At 38.9% G+C, this 12,538-nt stretch overlaps 1 protein-coding gene across 1 annotated transcript in view; it reads right to left on the bottom strand.

The window, feature by feature from the left end:
* Positions 1–12,538, bottom strand: part of llgl2 (LLGL scribble cell polarity complex component 2) — a 91,878-nt gene that overhangs the window by 28,204 nt on the left and 51,136 nt on the right. The window contains exons 11-12 of the mRNA XM_016665877.1: positions 5,437–5,559; positions 5,152–5,306 (exon numbers count right to left, since the gene is read on the bottom strand). Coding sequence (XP_016521363.1) covers positions 5,152–5,306; positions 5,437–5,559 — 278 coding nt within the window. The remainder of the gene's footprint in view (positions 1–5,151; positions 5,307–5,436; positions 5,560–12,538) is intronic.

The raw sequence follows: 12,538 nt of genomic DNA, 5'->3' as shown, positions 1-12,538 counted from the left end.
TGACAACTATATAGGTATACATGCATTGTTTTTTCAAATTATATTTAAAGCAGGGTCTGGCTGCAGCTGGAGTCAGCTACAACACACGCCCGTGTAAAACTTATTAACCTACTTAACCGCTTAGTCAAGATGCCATACAACTGTTAATAAAGTGTATAATGATCTACGTATGATTCTATGTTGCTAATTAAATAAAATTATATAGTAAAGACGTGTCTGACAGATATAGCCGTGAGTTTGTGCTAAGCGTATGACGATCTGACAGCATATGCTGACCTGACAGAACACTCTTCTTTGTTCTTGTAATCCCCTACGTACACTGCAGCAGCCATCATTATTTTATTTAATTATGTACATTGACATTTTTTAATTAACAAATAAATAAAACAAGAACGAAAGAGCACACAGAGCATGCACATTGCTCTTTGATTGTTTTCGGTCAAAGTGGCAGCTGTAATGGTAGTCTGCCATGGTGTCAGACTATCTGGTTTCATGTGGTGGGAGAGAGGGTGAGAACAGTCACGGTGAGCGTCTTGTGATTGGTTACTTCTTGCTTGTTGCTCCTTGATCAGTCTTCATAGTTGAGCGTTATTTACCGTCAGGGCATTGCCTCAATTGCTATGTTTAATGGTGCAGACAGTGGTGGTTTCTGACATGAGCAATAATATGGGCAAACACCCAGGGCGTTATCTTTTTAAGGATGACACGAGACCACCGCGGATTGTAGCACAGAGATGGAAGCAAAATTAATATTGATTAATTTAATTAAGTATTTAATATCTAGGTGTTTTTATGTGAATATGGATCTTTCAGATCAATTTGAGAAGTAATTTTGATCATATTTTACATTTTATTGTGTCATGTAGCACAGGCCGCTGGTCTTGGTCTTGACTTGGTCTCGGACCCTAAAAGTCTTGGTCTTGTCTCGGTCTCGATACACTCTGGTCTTGGTCTTGTCTTGGTCTCGGGTTAGGTGGTCTTGAACACAACACTGCCAGCTCCTTAAAATCTTGCATTTAAATGTTAAACAATTTAAAATCTTTTAACTTATGTATGCCTAAACAATTTAACAGCATTGATAATCATTGATAATCTCAATAAACAAGTGTTAGATTTATGCATCTCTGGTCTGTTTTAAAGTATTAGCGTTTATGGGGCCTCTGAAGCTCTTAGGGGCCTGATGGAGCTGTTGACTTAATTTGGATTAAACAGAAGTGCAAATTAGTTGTTTTTAGACTAGTTGCGGGTTTAAATAGCATTTCACTGGAGATGTTTTCCTGTAACATATAATTACACAGTAATACTTTAATATTTCCTGTCAACTTAACATCTTTTTATTAAAAAAACACGGTAGACCGCTGGTGGACCGCCTCGACGCCCCCACCACGGGGCTTGGCAAGTTTTCTGGAGGAAACCCTGAATACTGTAAGCCTTTTTTACGGTGGCCGCCATACTTTCTGCTTTAATACAAGCTTATAAGGTTTTTCCATGGACGATTGAGTTATTATCGTGGGGTAATAAGTCATCCGATTGTCTCTATTGTGTTCGTAGTCTGACTGGTTTAAAGGGCTGCTTTCAGTGCCGTTCCATCTTAGCCTTAACAGACATAAACATGATATGACAGGAGCAGCGGCTTTGACACCTGGTGGTGGGCGTGTCGATGTGGGCGTGACTGTCATCAAGTATGAATGGGAAGGTTACTGGTGTGCTGCTTGCTTTGTGTATGAGAAAGCGGGTGAGCGGGGTGGTCAGTCACATAGTTTGGAGCATGATAATCAAAATTAAATAAATCGATAATTGTGACAGAACAAAGAAGAGGTTAGGAGTTGATTGATACACGGACAGATGAGATTCCCCGAGTTAACCCAGTGCGGCCCTCTACCACCATTAGTTTGCTGTGTTTTATAATAATAAAACGTGTTTATTATTATTAACACTAATCAGTCACGGCTGATTAGTGGGCGCACTTACGGCTGCACAGTAAACCCGTTGATTTTTTACAGCAGACAGCCGCTCCCTTCTCTTGCAGGTACTGCGTACCCCTGCTAAATCTTTTAGGGGTACGCAGTACCCTACTGTACCCCCTTATTTTCACCCCTGGCTTTTTTCACCCTAACGAAGGAGACAGCTGACTGTTGAAAGAACCTATTTTCTTAAGTTAAAGAATAAATAATTCTGTTTTAGTTTTTCAATCAGTGTTTCAGAGTTACAGACGTTAAACCCTCTGAAGAATAAGTTATCTTTTGTTTTATTCCAATGTACAAAGAGTTTGTTTTACAGCTATGATGGTAGTTACAAGTAGTTCAGTGTGTATCACTTCACTTGAGGTAAGACTTAATATCAGTGACTCTGTTAGCATAGCATTTGACACTGTAATAACACTGAATGACATCTTTATAATTGTTGCTTCTAGTTTCACTTTGCTTGAGGTAAGAGATATTAATGACACTGCAATAACATTTAATGACATCTTCATAGCTGGTCCTACTTGTTCCACTTGATGTAAAAGGAAATATTAATGACTCTTATTAAATCATTTGACAGTGTAATAAAGCTTAGTGAAATGTTTATTGTTGGTCCTACTTATTTTGCTTTATTTCAGGTAGGGGAAATATTAATTACTGTTTTGTTAGCGCAATAACATTTTCATGACATTATTATGATTACTATTATGACATATTTATGACATATAATGATTCTTGGTTAATGACAAGTTGTCATAACAAAGGCATTTTGAATAATGTCAACTTTGTATTAAAAGTGTCATGATTTACCAAGGAGGACTTCCTCATGTTCNCCGAAGCCAGTGGCAACCATGGTGGCAATGTCTATGGTGGCAACACTGGCAGTTAGCCCGAAAACAGTGGCACTTGTGACCAATAACGCAGGTGTCAGCGGAAATGCCAGTATGAGGTGCCGAAGTTAGCGACAACACTGGCAGCTAGCCCCGAAAACAGTGGCTGCCGCGACACATGCCACCGGAAGTGCCACGGTAGGTGTGGTGTCACGATTTGCGCCTGCTGTTTCTCTTTCTCCAGTGCGCTTTGGGGTAAATGGGTGATTTATAGTTTAGATTTGTTTTTCCTCTTCCCTTTATTTTTGTTTGGGACTGTGGTTGAGTTTATGGTGAATGGTTCCTATAGAAAGCATAGAGGCTTTGGGGATGTTGTGTTTGTCAGTTGGGGACAACACTGAATGTGAAAGGATGGGTGGGTACTTGTTTTTGGTTCTTTTTCTTGCTTTGTTTGTGTGCTTTTTGTTTTCTTTATGTCATTTATTATTTACACAGAAGCTGGCTAACTACAAACTGACAGGGTACACCATTGACAAGACTAATCAATGTGATTTGGACCATTTTCTCTCATCGTGTATGTAGATGTTGACTTCCACTGACTCCACCTCTACCTCTGTAAGTAATGGTTGCCATGTTAATTTTATTAGCTGGAATGTAAAAGGATTGAATCATCCAGTGAAACGGAATAAGGTGCTTTCTCATCTCTGCTGCCTTAAGGCACAAATAGCATTTCTGCAAGAAACGCACCTTAAAGATATAGATCATTCAAGGCTTAAAAGAAGTTGGATTGGGCAAATTTTTCATTCTAGTTTTAATGGTAAAGCACGAGGCGCAGCAATTCTGGTCAATAAAAATACTCCATTCATAGCGTCGGATATAAAGACTGACTCAAATGGCCGTTACGCAATTGTGACTGGGTCACTTTTTAACACTCCTATTATATTAGCAAACATATACGCCCCTAAATTCTTCAACAACTTCATTCACTCCCTTCCTCTAATTGATACTCACCAACTGATACTTGAAGGAGATATGAATACCGTCTTGGATCTTTCTTTGACCAAAAACATTTAAGAAAATAAATTTAGAATAAGCTAGTTTTAAAACTTAACATGTCTTGATTCAAATGGCCTAATTGTGGTTTTAAAATCAGTAACGTATTCTGGCTTTTTGACCTTTATTTTACCTGTAGTTACAGCAGGTGGTTTGCTAGGATCGTTTGAATTGCCTTTTGTCTGTGTGGGAAAAACAATACAGTAGAAGTTCTAGCTTTTCACACTCATCTGTGAAAAGCCGTAAACACAGCAGGGGTTCCTGGCTTCAGATAAAGATATTGTTGGTCCTACTTATTTTGCTTTATTTCAGGTAGGGGAAATATTAATTACTGTTTTGTTACCGTTTTGTTAGCGCAATAACACTTTCATGACATTATTATGATTACTATTATGACATATTTATGACATATAATGATTCTTGGTTAATGACGAGTTGTCATAACGAAGACACGTTTGTCTACATTAATGTCAAGTTGTCATAATGAAGACATTTTTGTCTAGGTTAATGACAAGTTGTCATAACAAAGGCATTTTGAATAATGTCAACTTTGTATTAAAAGTGTCATGATTTACCAAGGAGGACTTCCTCATGTTCATGACAGGTGTTGCGTCATGTTTATGACGGTGTTATGACAAAGACTGTCATAAGTGTTACCGCACTTTGAAATGCCTTGCTGCTGAAATGTGCTATACAAATAAAATTTTATTTGATTTGTATCAAAAACTACAAAAATGGCAGAACGGGTTGAAGTGGAATGCTCTGTGACCTAGAGGGGGGGCGTGAAATGTCTCATTCACATTTAAAAAGACCGCAGAAAAAGAAAACGAGGAGTCTATGGAGCTACAATAACCAGAAACTGCATTGCAGTTCTACATTATATAGATTATGAGCAAATAATTTACATGTGAAAAGGAAGGATTTAAATGCATTATATGTCCACTTTAAGCCCAACAATAATTGTTATCCTGCATTTCAAAAGCTGTTCTGACAGCTTTTGAAATGCAGTAACTGGACACATGTGGACACAGTAAGTAATCCCAGTGGCACCCTGGAAAGTGAATATGTTCAATGGTTTCTAGACAGTACTCTATCTAAAACTATCACTCTGTCTATCTCTACGAATAATGACTGAATTCTAGCATTTTAAATTAGAGCAGTCGCTAAAGATAGTTTCTTTGAATTCCTTTTGCATGAATCTATTTTCAGAAAGGTTCTTTTCCTGCATTGTACTAAAACAGCAGGACAATGCTAGACGGTTTATTAGGCCAACGAGGAGGAAGTCCTAAGGTTTTCAAGCCTGCCTGTGTGCTGGGGGCCATCTCTGGTGACAAAGAAGTCGATGATCCTGGAGGTAAAGTCGAAGGCCACTTGTGTTTTACTGTAGATCACAGTGATGCAATGTCTGTCCCCGTAGCTGGCCCGCGGCATGCCGCCACTGAACAGCAGGAACGGAGGCCTACACAAACAAGATCCAGTTCAGTTCGGTTTGCCCACTGGTTAATGTGTAACATGTCCAGGTTCAACATTTGCAAGAATTTACTGAGGACACTGTCCAACTAAATAACTGCTAAGTGTAATGAGCTCACCCTCCTGCAGTCGGAAGCTGAACTATTTTATTGATGGCCTTGCAAGGAAAATGTCCTGGAACAAGAAAATNCCCAAAGTAATTTTTATTTTCAAAAATATGTAACAATCTTGTCTTAATGTTGCTTAGGATTCACACATTGTCAAAGTTTTTGAGGTGTACATACTTTCTGTTTTGACTTACTTCAGTGTAAAAAATTTGAAGGTGGTTTAACTTGAAAGTGAAAGTCTTCCTGCTGCCTTGAAAATGCTATTGAAATGCATTTTGTGGTTCAGATTTTATTCATCGTCTCATCTTTGAATAAGAAAACTTTAAAGACAATGACCAGAACCAGAAATGAACACGGAGAACCAACCTTCATTTATGCTGCACAAATCTGGAATGAACTTCACAATTAATGAAAAATAGCAGATATTACATTTATTAAATAATAACAAGTAATAACTCTTTAAAACTGGTTAACAGGCATTTTTGGAAAATTATGACAACATGTTTTCCAAAAACTTTGCATTATCTTAAAAAAAAAACTTTGAAAGTTATAGTGGTTGCCTGGTCTATTACTTTCTTGGGAACTTATGACATCCTGTGAACTGTCATGGAACCATGCTGAACATAATGTCACTCTGGAATTGTCAATATCTCATGTTGCCACTGTCACCAATATTAACTAATAAGTCAATATTAGTGAACTTACCCAGTTTAGTAATTGCGTTATATTAAGGTAATTGTATGAAAATAATTATAATCCAGAACTGACAGGAACTTGTCAGCACTGACATACCATGGTATGTCGACACTAGTGTCAGTTGTAGTGGTACCTAGTGGTAGCCATTATCAGCTGTCGCAGAAGAGGTCCCATCTGACATGCATTCAGTGCAGGTGTTGTCTTTCTCTGCTAAGTCGGAACACCGGCTGTATATTTAAGTATGTATGAGAATTATGTTTTAATTAAGATATATTTTATTTTTATTTGTTTGAACTAAAGTTATTCATATGCTACATTCTATCTGAAACAGATAGAATGAGGTCACAGCAGCCCGTGGCACCCATGGCCACTTGTGCCACCTTACCCAGTAGAAAGGCGGCAACGGGTAAGGTGGCACAGTAGCCCGTGGCCATGGGTATGATAGTATAGTTATATCTGATCATAGCCCACTTATTTTGGTACTTAATTTTCCAGACAAACGTTCTGTGTATTCTTGGCGACTCAATCCTCTTCTTCTGTCAGATAAAAAATTTGTACAATATATTCCTGAACAAATTGATTTTTTCTTAAAAATGAACATTTCACCTTTTAGTACAGTTTGGGAAAGCTTGAAAGCATTTTTACGCGGTCACATTATATCCTATTGCTCACATACTAAGAAACAAAAGGTAAACGTTTAACTGAATTGACAGATCTGATTTCACAACTAGACAAACAGCACTCTATAACTTTGTCTCCGGATTTGTTTAAACAAAGATTGACCTTGCAAACTGAGTTTAATTTAACTTCCACTGAACAGTCTGAACGTATGATTCTTAAATCTAGGAGAATGTGGTATGAGCATGGGGAGAAAGCGTCAAGGATTTTGGCACATCAGCTCTGTAGATCTGAAACTGCACATTTAATTCTTGAGATTAAAACCCAATCTGGACAGATCACTACAGATCCACAAAAAATAAATGAGAGTTTTAAAATGTTTTACTCTAACCTTTATGAATCAGAATCTTTAAAAATGCCTGGACTGTTTGATAAATTTTTTGAAAAGATGGCGATCCCAACTTTAGACTCTACATTCAGGGATCAACTGGAGGAACAGATTACTGTAGAAGAAATTAAATTGGCAATTAACTCAATGCAGAATGCAAAGTCTCCAGGACCAGATGGGTACCCAGTTGAATTTTTCAATACCTATATAAAAATAGTTTGTCTCCATTGTTACGAGATATGTTTGTTGAATCATTTAACTGGTAATGTCTTCCCCCAATGCTTCGTCAAGCCACTATTTCTTTGTTATTGAAGTCAAATAAAGATCCACTTGAGTGTTCATCATATCGTCCAATTTCGCTGTTAAATGTGGATTTAAAAATATTGTCTAAAATCCTGGCTCTCAGACTAGAACGATGTTTACCTCATATTATTCCTTCTGATCAAACAGGATTTGTAAAGGGAAGGCATGGCTTTTTCAACTTGCGTAGATTTGTTAACATATTATACACGGAGTCAACTGCAACCCCTGAAGACGCCTTATCACTTGACGCTGAAAAGGCTTTCGACCGGGTGGAGTGGGACTATCTGTTTTACATATTAAATAAATTTGGATTTGGCCCTAAATTCATTTCTTGGATTCAGGTACTTTACTCCTCGCCTATGGCGTGTGTTGGAACAAATTATACTCCTGTTATTTCCCACTCCATCGCGGGACAAGACAGGGGTGTCCTTTGTCCCCTCTTTTATTTGTGTTAGCAATTGAACCGTTGGCAATTAAGTTGCAAGCAGAAGACAATGTTAAGGGTATCTACAGAGCTGATCAGGAGCACAAATTATCTTTATATGCTGATGACCTCCTGCTGTATATCTCAGACCCTTTGTGCTCTCTTCCCTATGCTCTTACTATACTTGAACAATTTGGCACTATTTCGGGTTACAAATTAAATTTGCATAAAAGTGAATTATTTAGTATATACTCTAAAGCCAGGAAGATTTCATATATAAAGTTTCCTTTTAAAGTTAAATCAGATTACGTGACTTACCTGGGGGTCAAAGTTACTTGCAAATATAAAGATCTCTTTAAAAAGAATTTTGTACCACTTCTTGAAAATACTAAAATAGATTTTCAAAAGTGGAATAATCTGCCACTATCGTTAATAGGCTGTGTCAATTCTATAAATATGAACATATTGCCTAAGTTCCTTTATTTATTTCAGTGCATTCCATGTTATATCCCAAAGAAATTCTTTGTGACACTAGATAAACACGTTTCTGCTTTTATTTGAAAATCCCCCAGAATACGTAAATCCCCCAGAATACGTAAAGATTTTATGCAGAGACCTAGACCTATGGGCGGATTGGTTTGCCAAATTTCCAGACTTATTACTGGGCAGCAAATATACAAAACATGCTGTATTGGATCAGTGACTTTTCTACAGAAACCCCCTCTTGGCTTCAGATTGAGTCGTCTAATTGAGGCCAGACTAGCCTACCTGCTTTGTTGACCTCTGCTCTCCCTTTAGAAGTATGTACTTATAAATGCAACCCTCTACTATATAACTCCCTGAGAATCTGGGTGCAGTGTAGGAAAAAAGTGGGACACATTTAAATATGCTGAACTATGTATTAAAAACATACTTAAAAATACAATTGTTTATAAATGTAGCTTTGATAGATGTTTGAATATGGTTTCCAGTAACAAAAAAGTGTGTTATGATCGATTAAATGCGCTGATACGTCATTGTGCTGCTAAACACATAATGCTGAGTGGAGTGGTGTACCGCTCCAAGATGGCCGCCCTAAATCTCGTCAGCGACAATAGTCGAGAGCGGTCCATGAGGCGTCTATCCTTATATTATGTCTATGGTGGCGCCTATCTAACAAGTTATATCGGCCAGACCTCCTGTTTAAAAAGAAGCTGAAGTATGTCACCTAATGCATATGAGGTAGGAGTCTTAACTTCACATTTTCTTTGAGAAAACAACATTGACTATGTTCTCTTTCTTTGTAATGTTACCTATGAACAATTCAAGCTAATGGTACCTGGCTGTAATTTAATGTTAGCTAAAGTTATTAAACTCCATTACTGTAAGGTTAGTCAAAGTTAACTTTTATGTGCATTATTTAGCAACTTGGCTGATGTTACATGATGCTTGTGTTCTTTGCTTTGCCGACTTTAGCCACATGAAGACCCATTTTAGCCTAAGGACACATGGTGAGAAGTGGGGGGAGGACAAATGTGTCTAATGAAAACATGCTACCGAGTGGAGGATGATAATGAGGACCAGACACCAGAGAAAGAAGCCCCTGTTTGACCAAAGAGAAAGAAGCAGATAAAATATTCCCCAATATGACTTAGGTAAGTCATTTTTATGCTACTATTTTCTCCAGGTGAAGGGAGGTGGGCAGGGACAGGTAAGTGGGGAAGGGGAAGCAGCAATGAGTTAATAAGTTACGTTCTAGACAACTAACTGTTGTCAAATGTAAAACTGGTGTTTAATCTATTTATTTATTAATAAACTTCTTGCAAACATCCATAAGTCAGAGTATCTGGTTGGAAATAATTTTGAATGCTCATTAAGTGAAAAGGTACACTCATGTGCCTAAAACTATACATTAAGTGATGCAATTTGAACAACAACAGTGGCAGTCTGTCTGAATTTCTGCCAAACAAATATTTGATCAGTATAATTTTGCTCAGCTCTAGTTATTATGCTACTTTTATTAAGAAATAATTGTATTGCACTTTATAGCAACCAGTCATGTTAACTAGACATTAGTCTGCCAGTCTACCATTCTGACAGTGGGCAGCAAGGGACATTTTTGGAATGGTATTTAAATAAATGCTCAATTAAGATCACGTTGTTTTTGTTTTTTGTTTAGGTTTTTTTTTTTTTTAGGTGACCACAATGAATTGAGCCATCACCCCCACTATGAAAATGTCCAGAAGAGATTCACCAAGTTTGAATTCATGAAAAGGCTTTCACCATGATTGTCACTGAACACAACTATTGCAAGAACAGCTATAATTTCTGAGCATTTCTGGACATCTTTAAAGAGCTGCTTCCAGGAAATTAAAACAACAAGAAGATCTCCCCGTTTTCAGAGCGTTACAGTACGGAGCCCTCCAGTGAACATGGGGAATTTTTTTCCCTTTTGCGTCCCCTCGCAATAATCTACTGATCAGTTTATGCGGCATAATTGAATACCAGGGTTTCCCCCAGTGTATTATAAGCCTGGCGGCCGCCATGTTTTACTGGCCCCGCCGCCAGGTTAAGCGTTGCTTGTTTAAATAATAATAATAATAATAAAATTGCTTTTTCTTTTTAAAGCCGGGCTGCGTCTCTGTTGCTCTGAGCATTTCACTAGCAGAGCAGATTTATACTCAAGGATAGGTTTATAATAGATAGGTTTATAGTTTATGCATTTAAGCCAGCAGCACGCAGACTAATCACACAGTTGGCGCCTCTGCGCTTTGCCTCGCGCGCTGCCGCTGCTTTACCTCAGCGGGATCGCGCGCGCCTCCTTTCACTCAAACTGGACACAGGCTGACCTGTATGGATATTTACGTCAACTTACTGTGAGGAATTATGATCCTTTAAAACTCTTACCTAGAGCTAACAACCGCGTTAGCTCTGGTTGTGCAGCTCAATGTGAACCGCAGGAATAACTTGTAGCGAATTCAGAGGCGCGTTGTGGAGCGGTGAGAATGATTTATCTTTGTGAACAAACAATTATATGCGGTGTGTTTACATCTCAACACGCTGTCCAGCGTGTGTCTGTCTTCCCTGTAAAGTTTATGTCTGTGGTTCCGGTTGGCCGGAGCGTTTGTGGATAACGAGCAGCGCTAACCTCATCATGCAGGTTCAGCCCGGTGAGGAGCTTTCACGCTCTAATCAGAGTCACGCATCACGTTGATTTTATATTATTTTTTGTATTGTTTTTCCGGTTACACGATGCATCAAACCATATCAAATGCGTTTTCCACTTAGAGTTAATACGCGCGGCCGCACGGAGATCTGAGAAACTCCAGACACGGTCGAGTCCCATGAACTCGACCAACCAGAATAGTTTCTGTGACGATTAAAATTCAACAGACACAAAATGGAACAACTACTAAAGCCAAATCTCCTGTTTGTTGCGCATCTCTGCGCAGTGCAGCGGATTTGCTCATTGTGCAGGGCTGGTCCAAGGTTGCATAAGGCCCTGCGCAGACTTTGACTTAGGGGTCCCTCTAGCTGGTAAAATCATCAGCACCTCTAACAGCTTCTGTGTTAGAGTTAGTGAAATATGGGAGAAGGGAGTAGTTTAAATGGCCAGCCTAAAAAGCAATAAGTTATAATAGCAGTTTACTAATTTGGATTTGTAAATTCAAAGATTAAACTCACAGCACCACATTGTTGCTATGGTAACAAAACAATCCAACTATGAATATTGTTCTTTGAAGTTTTGCAAAGTAAACTTGCCAGCTCCCAGTGTTGTAGTACTCGAGAACGGTCTTGGTCTCGATACCGGTCTTGAGACCATTTATTGATGGTCTCGGTCTCGTCTCGGACTCGACCGCATTTGGTCTCGGTCTTGTCTCGGTCTCGGACACTGAGGACTCTGCATTTTATTTCAAGACCAGTCGAGACCGCAACTGTTAAAATACCACTAAACATACAGCACACTATCTAGTTTATTTGTTAACATCTTTGTTTACAGTGGATGCAAAACGCACCAATTAAAATCCAAGCAATAACGTGACTTGCCAAATACGTGTTTCTGTTTCTCTCCCTTCCCACTCCCCACCTTTCACTCGCACGCGGCGCTCTGAGACAGGCACAGTGGTTTCCTCTCAGCAGCATAAGATGTTTAATCGTCAGTAATATAATAGCGCTGCATAAATCATAAGAAATCCGATGGCCACAGCTGACTCAACATCGCTTCGCTTTCACAGACGGTGGGGACGTCTTACTTTTTTCGTCACTTAGAAAAGTAGCTCAAAGAACGTAAGCTCCGTTAACGTGATGTTAGCAAAGCTAGCTGTACAGACACACATAAGCATTGTGATGAAAAAAGTTGTCACTCACTGCGCTGAATTATTGTGCGGAGATGTTGACTGACTTGTCGCATATATGGGACAACGCTGTGTCCAAAAGTCTGCAATATAGTGATGTGACATTCAGGAACAGTATGATTCATCTGCTCGTCTCTTTACTTATTAGATAGGACTGGAGTGTCACTGAGAGTCGTTCTATGGACTCTTTGCACCTCAGCTTCCGCGTTTGGGGAAAAACGGCTCGATTGTTTCCGATCTATTGAAAATGGCCTTTTACAATAGGTGCTTTCAGGGCTTGGCCAAGGTGTGTACATCGATCCGAAGCCCCAACAAGTCAGCTGGAGAAAGGTTTTAAGATGTTCGCCTCGT

Source organism: Poecilia formosa, unplaced genomic scaffold (genome assembly GCF_000485575.1).
Source record: "Poecilia formosa unplaced genomic scaffold, Poecilia_formosa-5.1.2 Scaffold629, whole genome shotgun sequence".
Lineage (NCBI taxonomy): Eukaryota > Metazoa > Chordata > Actinopteri > Cyprinodontiformes > Poeciliidae > Poecilia > Poecilia formosa.
Note: the sequence above shows the minus strand (reverse complement) of the source record. Positions and strands in the feature narration are given on the sequence as shown.